The sequence below is a fragment of the Adiantum capillus-veneris genome, chromosome 19 (assembly GCF_014529385.1).
Source record: "Adiantum capillus-veneris isolate H3 chromosome 19, ASM1452938v2, whole genome shotgun sequence".
NCBI classification, from domain to species: Eukaryota; Viridiplantae; Streptophyta; class Polypodiopsida; order Polypodiales; family Pteridaceae; genus Adiantum; species Adiantum capillus-veneris.
The window spans coordinates 118511000-118527707 of NC_140949.1; the positions used below are offsets into that span (position 1 = coordinate 118511000).

The following is a 16708-nucleotide window of genomic DNA, read 5'->3' on the forward strand; positions in this document are numbered from 1 at the left end:
AAATTGAATAGGCAAATTCTATTACATCTTTCACAGCAACGAGGACAATCCCTTTTCAATTTCCTACCCTTGCGTCCTTCAGGTTGTTAGCATAAGCACAACACAACATTTCCCACATAATTATCCTCATGTATTGGGTTGTACAAAATAGGATGATGAGTATTACCCTTTAGACCCATACAAATGAGATATCTCTCATTGTCTACCATACCGAGACTTCTGTACATTGTGTTCAACTCTGGCCAACATAATGGAGCATTGATGCCACCAAGGTTGCCTTCCCAACTGTCTGGAAGCTTTACCAAGAGAGAACTCAAACTCTCTACACCGTTCTCTGTTCTTTTTCCAAACAAAAGCTTTAGCATTCAATCTTGAAAATCAATAGAGACCTAATGTTCATCCCATAGGGCTTGCATTTGAACTATTTTTTGGAGAATCTTATCATCTGTATTGGCCACATCTTCCTCCTGTTGTTGTTCTTGCTCGTTGTTTAGTAGATCTTCATTGTCAAGAGTCCTTGCATTCTCATGCTCGTCAAGGTTTTGACCACCTTCAACAATTGCAGGAGCTACATAGCCATGGAAGATAGCCAGCTCATTCTCTTCAAAGCCTTGATCATGATTTTCATCTACGATAGCTTCAAAAGTACTATATTTAAGAATTTGACAATTCAAATCCATTTGAAGTTTGTTTGTGCTTGTAGGTACAATGGTTTCTTGACACCATGAATCATGTATACTTTGAATGCCAAATACCGAGTTTATTTCTCGATATCTAACCTCAGCATCCTGATGTCTTTTATAGGTTGATGGAGCTATCAACCTTCCACTATAGCAATATGCTTTGCACGAACACCATTGTTTTCTAGGTACTTGATGTGATGATGTTTGAGCAGTCTCAACCGCAGTAGTAGGTTGAGAGTTGGAGGTGGGATGCTCAAAATTTCCAATACTCATGCTTGGATGAAGATCCCCATTGCGATCGTGACAAAGGTGCTCATAATATGTCCTCCTACTAACAAGATCATACCCAAGAGAGCTATGCTTGCACTTATAATTACATTGGCACCTATGCAGCGTTGTGTCTCTAGGCTCCATCTATTTGGCAAAAAAGTGGAACATAGAGTATATTTCAGATTTCTTATATTTCTTCACTTAAAATTGACTTTCGTCAAATTAAAAAACAATAGTCTTTATAAGTTGACACAAAGCAAGGCATTGAGACATTACATCAAATCTTTCAAATTACATAAAATTTGTGACATCCATTGCTCATCTCCACAAAAGAGAATAATAGGAGTCACTCGGAAATAGTTTTCTAGAAGGAAGAATAGATGACAGGTCCTCCATTCTTTCTAAGATAACATCTACAGATACCAAACTGGACTCCATGTGCCAATAGACTATGTAGTAATCAACAAGACGCAGACTCTCTTTCAAAAGAAGGAGCTATAGATTCCCATCCCACCCAACATGATCATCAATCCATATATGTAAAAAGGTGATTTTTGGCTTAGATTGACCAAACAAGTAATAAGAACTCTCCTCCCATGACTTCTCTATTTCTTGGGTTGCCATTAAAAAAATAGTTAGCTCAAGGACAACTTCCTCGCCCACCTCCATTGAACAAACACGCATATTAGAAAATGTACCTGCAAAGCCAATAACTCTTTTTCTAAGGTCAACACTATCCCAAATGATGAAAGATTTGCTATCTACCGTCATTTTTTTTTTTTAAAGATCACTCAAGTAACCTTTGGTTTTCATGCGTAATGCAAAAATTGCTACATCTATAGCATTAGATATAGATAACGACTAAACAATGTTTGTAATGTTTATTGCAAGGCAACAGATGCATGTAATAATAGATGATGCAAAGAGTGTCGATGCCTACACCAGGAGGGACAAAGGATTTACCGACCGTAGGGACTGTATAAGGGAGGAAAGGCTTTGCTGATAACGGGGAGACCCAATTAGGTCTGACTCAAATTTTTCACGAGTCAAAGAATTCTTTTTGGTTTCTAAAATTTTAAAGACTCAATAGGCCAAACCATGTGCATGTCCCCTAAAAAAATCACTTAGTATTTTTTTGACGAATTTGTGGGTTGTACAGCTACGATGAAGGACCCTACAGATGTCTCTCTCTTTTAGCATGTCTTTTGTATGAAGACTTGGGTGTACTCTCTCTCTCTCTCTCTCTCTCTCTCTCTCTCTCTCTAACTTCACATCCACTTACACCAAAGGTATATTGATAAACAAAGCCGTTGAGCTTGGGAGAGCTAGACATTTACATCTGCAAGAGTTGCCATGACATTGATGGAGCTCAGTTAGAGAATCAAGACTATTCTACCTAGCACAACATGAGAGACATTCAATACAACTATTTACAGAGATGGACATTGACGATGCTCGTCAAGGACTGATGGACAATGCCCACAATCAGACATCCTTCGACGCTCATGTTCATTTTAGCTTTCATTTTACTTTATTTTGTTTTATACCCAAACATTGTGTTAAATCCACTAAGATTGTATCAATTTGGTCTCACGGCTCATTTTGGCCTTTATAAGACGTCTAATATAACATTTCATCTCATCTCATCTCTCATCTCTCTCTCTCTCTCTCACTTGGACATCCTTCGACACTCATGTTCATTTTAGCTTTCATTTTACTTTATTTTGTTTTATACCAAACATTCTATTAAATCCGGTAGGATTGTATCAATTTGGTCTCAAGAGACGTTTAACATAACATTTCATTTCTTTTCATCTGTGTGTGCGCGCGCGCGTGCCTCTCAAATAGCAAAGATTAATGTAAGAAAAAATCGAGACCAACTTTAAAAATAATTAAGCGTGAACGCTAAAGCTGCAAACTCACGTGCGATACAACTGGAGAAACGACGCGGCAGAGGGCCGAGCTGGAGAAACGACGCGGTAGAGGGCGCCCGTGAAGCAGCAACGCAAGCCGAGAGGCGCCTTTGACCTTCTGCAGTCCCGCAGGCAGCTGATGGAGATGGCGTGACAGCTTATTATAAGGGAAACACAGCGCATGCGAAGATGCAGCCGAGGACTATTTGTAAATCCAGCACACTTGTTGCCGCCAAGCTTGTGCTTGAGAGTCGAAACACCCCTGCTTTACTATAGTCACCATCAATGGTGTCAACATTGCTATGAACTGCCTCCTCTCTATCTTCTCTTTTTTGAAGCACAATAGGTGGGCTGCACAGTACTGCAGGGTCGGTTGCTTCTCCCTTTCAATTCTCCACCATCTTCACCGAGGTCTCCACCACATATGCTTACATAATGTACATGCCCTTGTAGACGTCTATTTCTACCGTTTATACCTTGCAAACACTACCTAGAGACTCCGACGGTGGCTCCCATCTTGGAAGAGTCATGCACAATTTTATCAAACATGAAGATCGAGGACATGAGCTAGATCAAAACTAGCTGCATGGTTTCGACCATCATGTAGCCATTGTGATACGCCAAAGGAGTGGGCAGGTACCTCTTGAGCGAACCTACCTTGATTAACACCCCTTTGTTGTTGGATGCGGAGGGTAGGTGGTACAAGCGGGCCCCATGGATCTCCCAATTGCTTGAGCTTCTTGGAGTGGGTATAGGCAGCAAGATGATGGTGTCTAGGGCTCCTTGTGCAATATTTTGATCTTGCACCTCCTCACATGACGTTTTAGAACCTTATTAACAATACATGAATAAAGTTTATTTTTATTCTAACTACTCTTGCTTCGCTTTGCTTTTCAGCACAATATGGCTTTCCACTGTGTGCACATATTTGACCTACCACCGGTTGAGGTTGCACACTGACATGAGGAGCTTTCCTTGCTAGCCAAGGTTGGGAGTGTCCTACAATCACTACATGTTGAAAGTTGCTCGAGCGCACTCAAGAGAGTGTATGCTCCCTCACAACCTTGAAGGAGCTTTATATGGGTAATTGCAAGAGTCTTGAAAGTATTCCTACTTACTCTTAGCTTGAGTAGCCAATTGCTTCTTCTTGGATTTGTAATTAGTGGATTTGCAACCACTCTATGGACCCAAAATATGACACTTGCAACCACTCTATGGACCCAAAATATGACACTTGCAACCACCCTTGAACTTAGTTTTGAGGAGATGATTCAAATGGTTATTTTTGGAAGTTAGGCTCGAAACTCAATTTGTTTCAACTGAGATGCCTCTCATGATTCATCACTTTTTAGCCTCCATTAGTAGTAGGGCCTCGTGATTTTATCACTTGTTCACTTTTTGCCTTCCAGAGGACGCTTTTAATTAACTTGTTTCTTCACGTGCTCTTATTAACATGCCACTGGTCTTCCACAGGCCAAAGGAAATGGGCGAGGCTGGACGAAGGGGTACGCACATTGAACACCATGGTCGTGCTTGATGTCCAGTTGCCACTCCGCAGAAACGCTTTCAGGCTTTCCAGGTATGCTCTCTCTCTCTCTCTCTCTCTCTCTCTCTCTCTCTCTCTCTCTGTGTGTGTGTGTGTGTGTGTGTGTGTGTGTGTACGATCGCCATTCTTACAATTCTGGGCATGAGCATGCTATTTTACTTCTGCCCAACCAGCTAAGTTTAAGCGATTCTCTCGACCGGACGCTAAGGCGACCTTCCTAGCCCATTTGGGTCACAGAATTGATCGTATAGCCTTTTTCATGGCAGTAATTAACCGCAAACCAGAAAACTTTCTTGTACAGATTGTAAAGAGTATGTGCGAGAAGCGTGGAAACCTGCTCCATCCTGAAGTTGTTTTGTCCTTTACGAACTTGCCTGATACTATCTCCTTGAGTAAAAGGAAGTGGTCTACAGTCAGAGGATTGCAGTCACGATAGAACCAATTCTGAAGCAGCAGGGACAACTTTCTAAAGATTTTGGTTGTTTATACGTCGATCCTCACAGCCATAGAAGCTCACCCCAATGCTAAGCAGCAATATGGAGAGAGAGAGAGAGAGAGAGAGAGAGAGAGAGAGAGAGAGAGAAATTTATTAACGTCTTTTAAAGGCCAAAGTCGGCCTATGAAACAGATCACTATAAATGAATATGTCCTTTGGTTATCTTGGAAAATGATAAAAGGTACAAAATTAAGTGCTACTGTGAAAAAATCGATGAGAGTATGTCTGTTCGATATGCATCTGATGAAAAAATCGATGAGAGTATGCATCTGATGTGAACGTTCCCAGTTTCAAAGCCTATTTATCAAGTTAGTCATTTTATCTCTTCCATATAATTATTTAGGTTGGAGCCCACCCACAACACTAAGTATTCAATGAAGTTGGAGAGATGGGATCAATGGTTGTAAGTAAGCAGAGCGGGGGAATCTCGAGGAGGATGGATGGTAAAAAAAAAGGTCGCGATCAACGCCCTCAAGGTGAATCGAACCCATGACTTGCCCGATGATAGGTTGTTGCCCTAACCACGCGGGCGTGTAGCTTTTGATGGCATCCAAGGCAAAACACACCCTTATTTGGTGGACACAAACGGGAAAAAGTAAACTCGGCCAAAAACAGTAAACTCGGACAACATCCGACGGCACACAATGTTTTTGAATTTCAAGTCCTACTTGCGCGTCGTGATCTCACAGCTTGGGCTTCATTAAAGACCCGTGGTCTTTAGTGCTGAGGGGAGCCCATAGAGACACACAACTCTCAGTCGTACACTCAGTAGAAACTTATTAATAACACAACTCTCAGTCGTACGCTCAGTAGAAACTTATCTTATTAATAACTTAAAAGTTTAGGTTAGGGGAGCTCAAAGGGGACGGCCATCGAGCATGTTTTATGAGGGCAGTAGTAGGTTGACTTGTGCATCAGCTTTCGATCTGTCGATGGCACATTAGAGCACAGTCCTGGAGCCGGGGCGGCAGAACACTCAACTACACGATTCTGTGTTGTAAAAAGGTGAAGTCATTGGCTTGCGTACAATGGATCAGCTTCTCAGCATGCATGATAGACAGATTGAGTCCTTGGTAGTGTTGCTGCGGATTGAGCAAGCCAACTTGGATCAATACTTGATGTGGGAGAGATGGCTATGAACCATATGCTTTGGAAAGTCTAGGCTACATGAGCATCTCTTTCCAAATGATTCATCACCAATGGTCTAGTCGAAGTGGCCCCCGCATGGAAGCTTTGAAAGGACTTTTTTGTTCGAGATACTTGGATGGATGGCTGGCTGATTGGATTCCGTCATGGAGCGGGAGCAATTGTTCACCCATCTTCCTCGTGCTACCGATGCAGAGGGGAAGGTCCTTGTCAAATAACTATAATTCATAACCCTCTCACATGCTTTTGCTTGATTTCGGCAAGTGCGAGGTAAGAGGGGAGAGACTTTTACTTCAACGGAGTTCCTTGAGCATATGTGTTGGTGTTTCTACGCAGCCAGCTGATAACGTGGCACATCTGTACGGACAACCCGGATTTCACGTTGACTGTTGACGTGGCAGACTGTACGGATTTTGGTGAATTGCGTTGACATGCTGACATGGCAGACTATACGGATTTGCATGAATTGCGCTTACATTCTGACGTGGCAGACTGTATGGATTTCTGTGCTAACATGCTGACGTGGCAACCTTTACGGATTTCCAAGATTTGCATTGTTGACATGGCAGTTGTACGGATTTTCGTGAATTGCGTTGACATGCTGACTTGGCAGCCTGTACGGATTTCCACGATTTGCATTGTTGACGTGGCAGTTGTACAGATTTCCGTGATGTACGCTAGCAGCTTTTGGGCATCGCTTTTGGACCTGATGCTTGTGAGTTTGAAGCTTTTCACTACAAATGCTTTTAATGGCTAAGGGTCTTTAAATATGAGGCTAGGGCTCATTCTTTGGCATGCTTCCGGAGAAGGTGCAGAGTCTGGAGTATCGGCTTGTACTGTGTTGATGCAAAATAAAGAAATACCGGAAGGGTGCCAAGGTTTGGGGCCAATACTCTCTGGGGTGGAATTCCGTCACTCCGTGTCGCGTGTCGCTCTCTCTTTCTCTCTCAATTCAGTTTTTATTGAAGTGCTAAAAGTCTGTTTAGTCTCTTCTATTAGCACGTGATGCCCGTCTTGTGACAGTGGTATCAGAGCATCAAGCGTATGCTTTTCTGAAAGCATTCCGGTCATACAAACGAGTAGACAGAGCAAACCGGCGCTTTCAAAAGTCTACTGGAATCTTATTTGGAGTAGCTTCGTACTCCGACCCTCGACTTATTAGCCACTCCCACCCTTACTTCATCGTGTATCGGGCGCTCCCCCGTCTTCACTGCTCATGTCTTATAGGGCATAAGCCATAAAGACTTGCAAAGAAGGATCCAAGATTTGGTTGAGCTGCTGTCTTTCTCAGATGCAGTGTCATGCAATGGTGGAAGTCTCTATAGCTACCAAGCCGCTCACTTCAAGGACTTGGCAAGCTTTCAAGGAAATTTTTTGTCCGAAATTATATGGTTTTTGATATCTTCCTTAGGAATGCAACTTCTGGCAGAGTAGGGTATTCTGAAATGCTTGCTATGGAAACCTTAGCAGAATACGACTTAAAGTTCTTGGACATTCTCTCACGAGGTGTCTCTTCTCAAGCTGACAACCTTGGAAGTCCGGTGTGATTGCTATGTCTTGGGACCTAATATCATCGCCAAAGGAACACTATCTGTCCAAGAGCTGACGGACCATGTTGTGGTCGGCTACGACCTTATGGAAGGAACCTAACCCTAAATTTTGATGCAGGTTTCAGGATGGAAAGTCGGTCGACTTTTCGAGCTCGGCTGATGTCGAGATTGCTTTTGAAGTTTGAGTTCTATTTGAACTTGTTTGGTGATCCTGTTTGAAAATTGTTTGAAATGGATGGTATCTGTTTTGAACCTGTTTTGGTGCCGATTTGAAATGTTTGACTCTGATTTTAATACTAGTTTCATTAATTGGTGATTTTTACTCCAGGGTGGAGTAGTGAGAATGCTGTTTTGATATTGTTTGAACCTCGGAACGACGCAGACAAGATGTATGGGGAGCGTTTCGTTGTATGCTAGAAAACCTCCGAACGACACAGACGGGATGTTTAGGGAGCGTTTGGTTGTATGCTTGCAAAATATTGTTTTTGTGACTCCCGGCCCGGACCTGGATGGTTATGCTGGAAGAGTATTAAAAAGTTTGAGTAGTAGTTACTCTCAGCACCTCCAAACGACGCAGGCTGCGGTCTGGGGGGCGTTTGGTTGTAAAAGGCCTCTATATCTCCCGGCCCGGACCTTTTTAGGTTATGCGGGAGGAGTGATGAGGGAGTCGTTGAATATCTCCCGGCCAGACCTTGTTAGGTTATGCAGGAGGAGTGTTCATCGGCGACTTTATATTTCTATGTCTTGTAACATGCATATGTGAGCATTTGTGTTGCATTGTGATGTGCCAACCACTGAATATTCCTAATTGGATGAGATTGCCTGGTTATGTAATTTCAGTGCATCAAGACACCCGTGGAAGATCAGTGCGGTTTGGGTGTGATGGCTAATTTTACTATGCCGGAATATCAAGAGTTCCAATCTGGACGAAAGGAGAAGCCAACTCCTTGATCAAAAGAGCCGAAAGGAGAAGCCAACTCCTTAAAAGAGCAAATTGATTGTCCCTTGGATTGTTCCTCGGAATGCGGAAATTTTTTTGAGCTAACTTGAATTGTTTTGCAAATGTGTTGTAATCGCGAACGGTTACTTTCTTTCAAGAAGGGGGGATGTACTTATGTGTCAAGCCGCTGAAGAACGGAGCCACTGTGCAGATCCCTACTAAGGGGTCTAAACCCTAAGTGAAGAGGTAGAAGCAGTAGAAGATGAAGCAAGACCATCACACACACACACACACACAAAAGATACACAGCCAGCTGATGACGTAGGAGATCTGTACAGATAGCCCGGATTTCACGCTGACTATTGACGTGGCAGACTGTACGGATTTTCGTGAATTGCGCTGACGTGGCTAACTGTACAGATTTTCGTGAATTGTGTTGACATGTTGACGTGGTAGGCTGTATGGATTTCCACGATTTGCGTTGCTGCTATGGCAGCTGTACAGATTTCCATGACGCTGGCAGCTTTTGGGCATCACTTTTGGACCAGATGCTTTTGAGTTTGAAGCTTTTCACTGTAAATTCTTTTAATGGCCAAGGGCCTTTAAATATGCAGCTAGGGCTCTTTCTCTGGCATGCTTCCTGGAGAAGGTGCAGAGTCTGGAGTACCGGCTTGTGCTGTGTTGATGCAATATAAAGAAATACCGAAAGAGGCGCGTTTGGGGCCAATACTCTCTGGGGTGGAATTCTGAAACCGGCCCGTATGGCGGTGAACGTTAGCTTTCACCCGATTCTTTAACACTTAACTTTACGACACAAAGCAATGACTTAAAAGGAACTTGTAACTGAGAGTGGAATTACACTTCAAGACAAAAGCACGGCCAGGAAGCTAGAATGCTTCCAAGCAGACAGTGACACCTTTAGGTATCAAAGGTTGACGCCCCTTTCGGTATTTCTTTATTATCTTTCAAGAATGAGGAATAGACGTGACACATCCAACCCTATGTGTCCGTGGACAAGCTACAGCATGACAAGGGTTCAGTTCAGTCAAGTCAGTCTAGGATAGGAAGTGATCTGGCACTTTTGTGAGTTTGTTCGCAGACCGTGCATGTCCAAACACTTAGAGTAGATGCATATCCTTTGGTTGCACATAGCATGATCATCAGCATTACCATCAGAATTCATCAGGGGAATTTTCCAATGCATTAAACCTATTTTCCCTATTTTTGACATTTTTTACTTATTATTTTTAAGTGACTTTTGTTGGAAACTAGGTAGGGCAAATTTACTAAGTTTGTATATAAGAAAACGAGAGCTAGCACTTTCTAGCAGAAGAGGCAGCAGGAACCAATGTGTTCACAGGAGGCAACTTCTCAGCAGGACCCCAAGATACCTAGCGTTTTTTGGACAAGAACTCAGATCAGCCAGCGTTTTGCTTCTGCATCAGCCTGGCGACAGAACCACAGCAGATCAGCCTAGCGTTTTGCATTGCAACACAACCTGCAGCAGCAGAAGATGGAAACCAGCCCTAGCGTTTTTGGATCAGCCTGGACCTCAGCGTTTTTGCAGTTCCGACGCGACAAGGCAACAAGAAGACCAGCGTTTTCAGTTTTCAGCAGTTAGCACCCGCAGTAGAAGTCCCGAACCTCTCAGATCTCACCTTCCCACCCAGATCCTCGCCGCACGGTCAGATCCCACGAAGTTTGCAGACTCAGCCCAGAAAATGCAGATTTCAGCATCTGCGTTTTCAGCGCGTCATCGTTGCATCGTCGTCATCGCCGTCATCACCGACATAGAGTTGAATTCAGCAGATAAAGATTTGCAGATTTCAGCCATTAGCATTTGCAAATTTCAGCCCGTCTCGTCGTCGACATCGTTGGCAAGTCCAAAGCATTGTAGAGATTCCTTGGTATGCAAAATGGGAGGAACTTTCACATGACCTTCGACAATTTCAAAAGGTGCTTTGCTTGTTGAAGAATGCACTGTATTATTGTACGCATACTCAACCAACAGCAAATATTGCTCCCACTTCGCCTTGTGCTCTGACACATAGCATTTAAGCAGATCCAAGATAGTAGAATTTGCCTCTTCTGACTGCCCATGTGTCTGTGGATGAAACGACGATGAGAACTTAAGCGTAGTGCCCATATTCTCAAATATGCCTCTCCAGAATAGACTTGTCATCCGCGGGTCACAGTCACTGACAATCAACTGTGGCATACCATGGTACTTAAAGACATTGCACATAAAGAGACGTGCCACCCGATCTGGTTTTATCTTCTTCCTAAGAGGAATGAAATGAGCTTGCTTGCTGAATCTGCAAATAATGGTCCAGATTCCATCATTTCCTATCTGTGTTCTTGGAAGATCAAAGATAAAATCCATAGCTATGCTTTCCCATGGTTTATTTGGAATTGGCAATGGCTGTAACAGCCCTGGTGCCTTTTGCCTGTCAAACTTGACCTTCTGGCAAATCATGCATGCTCGCACAAAGGCATCCACATCTCTCCTCAAGGTAGGCGGCCAATAAAAGAATGTCTCAACCGCTTTCACTGTAGCATCTATACCACGATGCCCTGCAGACGGTGGGACATGACTCTCTACCATGACCTTATGTCGCAATGGCCTAGTGACATAAGAGTTTGCCATGCATCATCATAAAACCATCTATGAGGAGGTAGTGCTCATGACGTTGTCCTTCCTGTAACTGTTCGAAGATCCTTGCAAAATCTTCGTCACTCGCATACTGTTCCTTCATGTCATCAAGCTCATGATGATAAGGAATTGACACAGCTCAAATTTGTGGCTTTCTTGATGACGCATCAGCCACAACATTCTTCTTGCCTTCCGCATGCACAATCTGGAAGTGAAACATGGAAAGAATGTTCGCCCATCGCATATGCTTTTCCGATAGCTTTGACTGTGTCAGAAAGTATCACAAGGTCTGATGATCCGTTTGGACAACAAAGTCAGCACCTAGCAGGTAGTGTTTCCAACTTAAGAGCGCATGAATCACAACCAATAACTCTTTTTCATAGACCTGCATGGTCATCTCCGGCCCTTGCAAGATTCTGCTCTCATAGGCTACTACCCTGCCATCTTGTATTAGCACTGCACCAATGCTACCGCCACAAGCGTCACACTGGACCACAAATGACTTCCTGAGATCTAGCAAAACAGTGATTGGATCTGAAGTCATCTTTTTCTTTAAGAGATTAAAAGCTGAAATCTCTTTTTGGGTCCATCTGAAAGTGACCTCTTTCTTTTGCAAAGCATGTAAAGGTGAAGCAATCTTTGCAAAGTTGCGAATGAATCTTTTGTAGTAAGAACATAGCCCTAAGAAGCTATGGACATCGTGCACAGTCCTTAAAGCTGGCCATGTCTTGATTGCTTCTACCTTCGCAGGATCCATTCGGACGCCATCCTTCGACACAATGTGTCCGAGAAAGTGGATCTCTTCCAAGAAGAACTCACTTTCCTTGCCATTGATGAGCAATCTGTTCCTGCGCAACTCTTCGAACACAACGGTCAAGTGATACCTATGCTCCTCTTCATTCTTCGAGTAGACTATCATGTCATCAAAGAATGTGCCAACAAAGTTCTGATATGGACGGAAGATCCTATCCGTCATCCTATTGAACATAGCAGGAGCATTCGTAAGACCAAATGGCATCACTAAGAACTCGTAGAGACCAAATGTCGCTCTAAACGTAGTCTTGTGCACATCCTCGTGCCTAATTCGAATCTGATGGTACCCACTTTGAAGGTCGATCCTACTGAAAATCGCCACACCCTCTAGGCAATCAAGAATATCATCAATCCTTGGGATAGGAAACCCATTCTTGATGGTATTCTTATTCAACGCATGGTAGTCAATACACATGCGCCACGAGCCATCCTTTTTCTGTACTAAGAGCACTGGAGAGCAATAGGGTGACGAGCTAGGCTAAATCAACCCTTTCTCTAAGAGCTCCTCCACTTGGCTCATAATCTCTTTCCGTTGCGCCTCACTACACCTGTATGGTGGCCTATTTGGTGGGCTACAACGTGGCACCAAATCAATCGCATGATCCTCGGGCCTCTCCGGCGGTAGTTGAGACGGTAATGAATCAAAAAAACAACCATTAAACTTTTGCATAAATGCTAACCTGTCTTTATCTAACACAGATAAATTTGACTGACAACTATCTGAAACGTCACGTGCAAAAACCAAGTACGCAGAAAGGTGATTCTTTATTACAGAAGTGATAGCAAAAGCAGATACAATAGGGACTGACTCTCCTTTTATCTTTGCATCCAAGATGTGAGTTTTGCCCCTATGTTGTACAATGATCTTTGTTGTAGGCATCCAAGACTCCATGCACTCCGAACATCCACGGGATTCCCAACAAGGCATCACATCCTTCTAGCGACATGATGTAGAACTCTTCTGTGCCCACATACGACTAAATATGTAGACGTAGCTTTCCAATGATGGCAGTGACGCACTCTGAGTGGCCAGGACATGCCAATCCTGCCTCTGTGGTGTACCCCATCTCTTCAGCTCTGATGCCCAGCTTCATAGCTAATTTTGGCGTGATAAAGTTCGCTTTGGCACCTGGATCAAAGAAGATGAGTGCCATCTGGTCTCTAACTTTACCCCACGCTCTGCATAACTCATTGGCATCTATACTAGGCCTGTCGCCCAACATGTCTAGCACTAAACCTGCCGAGGGCATAGGCTTCTTTCCTTTCCTGTCCTCTTTGTCATCAGAGTCAGCTGGCCTTTTCTTTTGTGGACAGTCGGTTGCAAAATGACTGGTCTGCTCGCATATAAAGCACTTGTTTTCAGCCATCAAGACCTTCTTTTCCTCGGGCGTCTTACACATAAAAAACTTCCTTTTCTACTTCTTTGCCTGCGCCCCAGAAGTCTCGGTTGAACCCTTTCCTTTATTGAACTTCGTTGGCCCCTGGGACGCTTCAGGAGCCGCTTTTGTAAAGGGCTGCTTTGCTGAATTTTTCTTGGGCTGGCCCCCTTTCTGGCTGCCTTGGAATCCACTATCTTCTCCCTTGAGCAAGTCGTTTCCAGTGTCGGTAACCTCTATAAGCTGGGTAAGCGTGGCCATGTGTAAGGTGCAGCGGAAGGGAATGCTGAACTTTGCTCAAGATGAGTGCTCCGAACTGTGCTCAAGGTGCCTTTTACTTACGGGAGGGAGAGCCTTCCGTGCCTTTAGTGAGAGAGTGCAAAGGACACAAACAAAGTGGATGAACACTGTGAATGAAGGTACTGAGATTGAGAGAGAGAGAGAGAGAGAAAGAAGAATACGACACCAGAATGTTGTTAAACCCTCCTGCAAATGCCCCACTCTCTATGGCAAGAGCGGTCTACTATTGATTGCACAAATCTCTACAATGCTTTGGATTTGCTGACAATGTCGACGACGACGAGACGGGCTGAAATCTGAAAATGCGCTGACAATGTCGACCACGACTAGACGGGCTGAAATCTGAAAATGCTAAGTGCTGAAATCTGCAAATCTTTATCTGCTGAATTCTGACTCTATGTCGAGGACGACGATGCAACGACGACGCACTGAAAACGCAGATGCGAAAATCTGCGCTTTCTGGGCTGAAATTGCAAACTTCGATGGATCTGACTGTGCGACGAGGATTTGCTGTGGGAAGGTGAGATCTGCGAGGTTCGGGGGTCCTATTGCGGGTACTTAATGCTGAAAACTGAAAACGCTGATTCCCCTTGTGTTTCTGTCGCGAAGATCTGTAAAAATGCTAGGTCTCTGGCTGATCAAAAACTCTAGGGCTGATCTGTGTTGCTGAGGAAATCTACTAACACTGAGGAAATCTGTTGTTGTGAGGGAATCTGCTAACGCTAGGGCTGGTTTGTTGTCTACTGTCGCCGTGAATCTGCAAGTGCAAAAACGCTGGCTGATCTGATGCAAAAACACTAGGTTCTACTGTCTCTGAAACGCTGAATTTCTGCTGCAAAATCGCCAAGGCAAGGGGCTGCTAAGCGCTGAGTTATTGCTGAAAAACGCCAGGCTGTTGGGTTAAAAAACGCTAGAGTCCTCTGCTGAAAACGCCAGGTTGAAGGGGTCCTTGTTCTTACTTGAGAATTGGCCTGTTGAGCAATGCTCCTATTGCCTCCTCTGCCAGAAAGTGCTAACTCTGGGTTGCTTATATATTATCTTAGCAAAATTGCCCTACCTAGTTTTCAACAAAAGTCGCTTAATAAATAAGTGAAAAATGTCAAAAATAGGGAAAATAGATCTATGCACTGTAAAATTGCCCTTGATGGGTTCTGACTATAATCTGATGGTCATGCTGTGTGCAACCAGAGGATATGCATCTATTCTAACTGTCTGGAGATGCACGATCTACGAACACTCATAAAAGTGCCAGAACACTTCCTATTCTAGACCGACTCGACTGAACTGAACCCTGGTCATGCTGTAGCTTGTCCACGGACACATAGGGTTGGATGTGTCACGTGACATCCCCTCCTTTTCAAAGTGAGGTACTGGTACCGAACCGTATGGCGTCGAGAGAGATCGCCAATAACATCCAGAATGCTGGAAAGGACTCTTCACCGGCCCACTTTGATGCATGGGTCATGCGATACTTGAACTTCATAAAGGTCTGCAACGCTTGCTTCTTTGGGCCGCGCCAAAAGCGACACAAAGTCGTCTGCGGCTCCTTCAATGCTTCAACTTTCTCTATGGACAGAGGTCCACCTTCATCAAGAATCTCCAAGGCTGAAAATTCCTAAAACCACTTCTAACACAAAAACATGAACATACCTATTCCATGTAAAGTGAGTGGAGAAAATATAATCTTCCTAAAAGACTGCGCATTCAATGCAGATGAAACAAGAGACGGAGTGCCAACCCGTTCATCAAACACATGCAAACAATGAGATCGAATCTTGTCTTGCTGATCTAAATCAATCAACTGTGGAAATTCACAACGGAAATGCCCATGCTTGGTGCTCATACTTTCATGTGCTCTTTCTACAACTGTGTTGTGCCAAGGAAGAGACATGAAATGTGACTTCCGTGAATGCATACTTTTCAGCTTTTCATAAGAAATCCGCATACATTCGTGCTCATTCATGAGAGAAACGTGCTCAACGTACAAAATGTCATGCCTAGGAAAAGGGATCACATAAAGACGTTGATTAAAATACAGGAAACGATGACGAATGAAACACTCGAACAATGCGTGCTGACTAATCATAGGAACACATAATACTTCCTGTGAGGGTTCTTTGGACCTAGGCTCGAGAGCCAAGATCGGTTCTTCGTGTTTGATCGAATCTTCCTTTGGAGGTTCTGTGGACCTCGACTCGAAAGCCAAGATCGGTTCTTCGTGATTGATCGAATCTGCAATGAGGTTAGCTTCGCTAGAGAATGTATCAACTAACACCTCATCCTTGTGAACAATCACATCATCTTTATCTTGCAAATCATCATGCTTGTGAGAAATCACATCGTGATCATCATGCAAATCATCATGCGTGTCCTTATCATCCAAATCATCATGCTCATCATTATCCCGCAATTCATCATGCTTATCATATTCATGCAATTCCTGTGTGTCATGCTTTGGAGAAGAAGAGACTGAGAGAGTCTTCTTTTCTCGAATCTCTTGCATTTGTGCTTGAACTTGAGAAAAGAGTCGCAACATTTCTGTCATGTGTCGGTCGTTCATTGCTTGTCTTGCTTTGTTCTCGCGATCAAATGTTGCTTGTCTTTCTTTGTTCTCGTGATCAAATTTTGCGTCTCTTTCTTTGTTCTCACGCTCATGCTCACGCTCTATGGCTGCCATTCTTTCTTCGTATTCACGATCTATGGCTGCCCTTCTTTCTTCGTAGGCCTTTCTTTCTGCTTCTCTTTCTGCTTTTCTTTCTTCGTATTCTAACTTTCTTTCCATAAACAACTGCTCCAACTCCTCCATAGGATCTGGTGCAATCCTTGGCGTAGATGGGGGAGGGGGAGGTCGGAAAACCCTCGTGGTGGGGAAAATTCTTCTTTGCCTCTCTCATGCTCATCACCTCCAAGCGAAGTATCCATTCTGCTTCGAGTGATGACCATCCACTGAAGTCTTGGGTTCTTAAGTTCACGAGGAACTTGGGTTCTTATGGGTCCTGGGTTCTTGAGGGTCTTGAGGTTC

General features: G+C 43.8%; 2 protein-coding genes across 2 annotated transcripts in view; one reads left to right on the forward strand and one right to left on the reverse strand.

The window, feature by feature from the left end:
- Window positions 1–389: 389 nt before the first annotated feature.
- LOC147434735 (uncharacterized) lies at window positions 390–956 on the reverse strand. The gene has a single exon (XM_086489674.1). It carries the CDS (start codon window positions 954–956, stop codon window positions 390–392), a length of 567 nt encoding a protein of 188 aa, XP_086345800.1.
- A 3339-nt stretch (window positions 957–4295) lies between these two features.
- The window catches only part of LOC147434736 (uncharacterized), a 41504-nt gene continuing 29091 nt past the window's right edge, over window positions 4296–16708 (forward strand). Inside the window, exon 1 of the mRNA XM_086491175.1 lies at window positions 4296–4445. The gene's annotated coding sequence lies outside the window, so the exon portion shown is untranslated. The remainder of the gene's footprint in view (window positions 4446–16708) is intronic.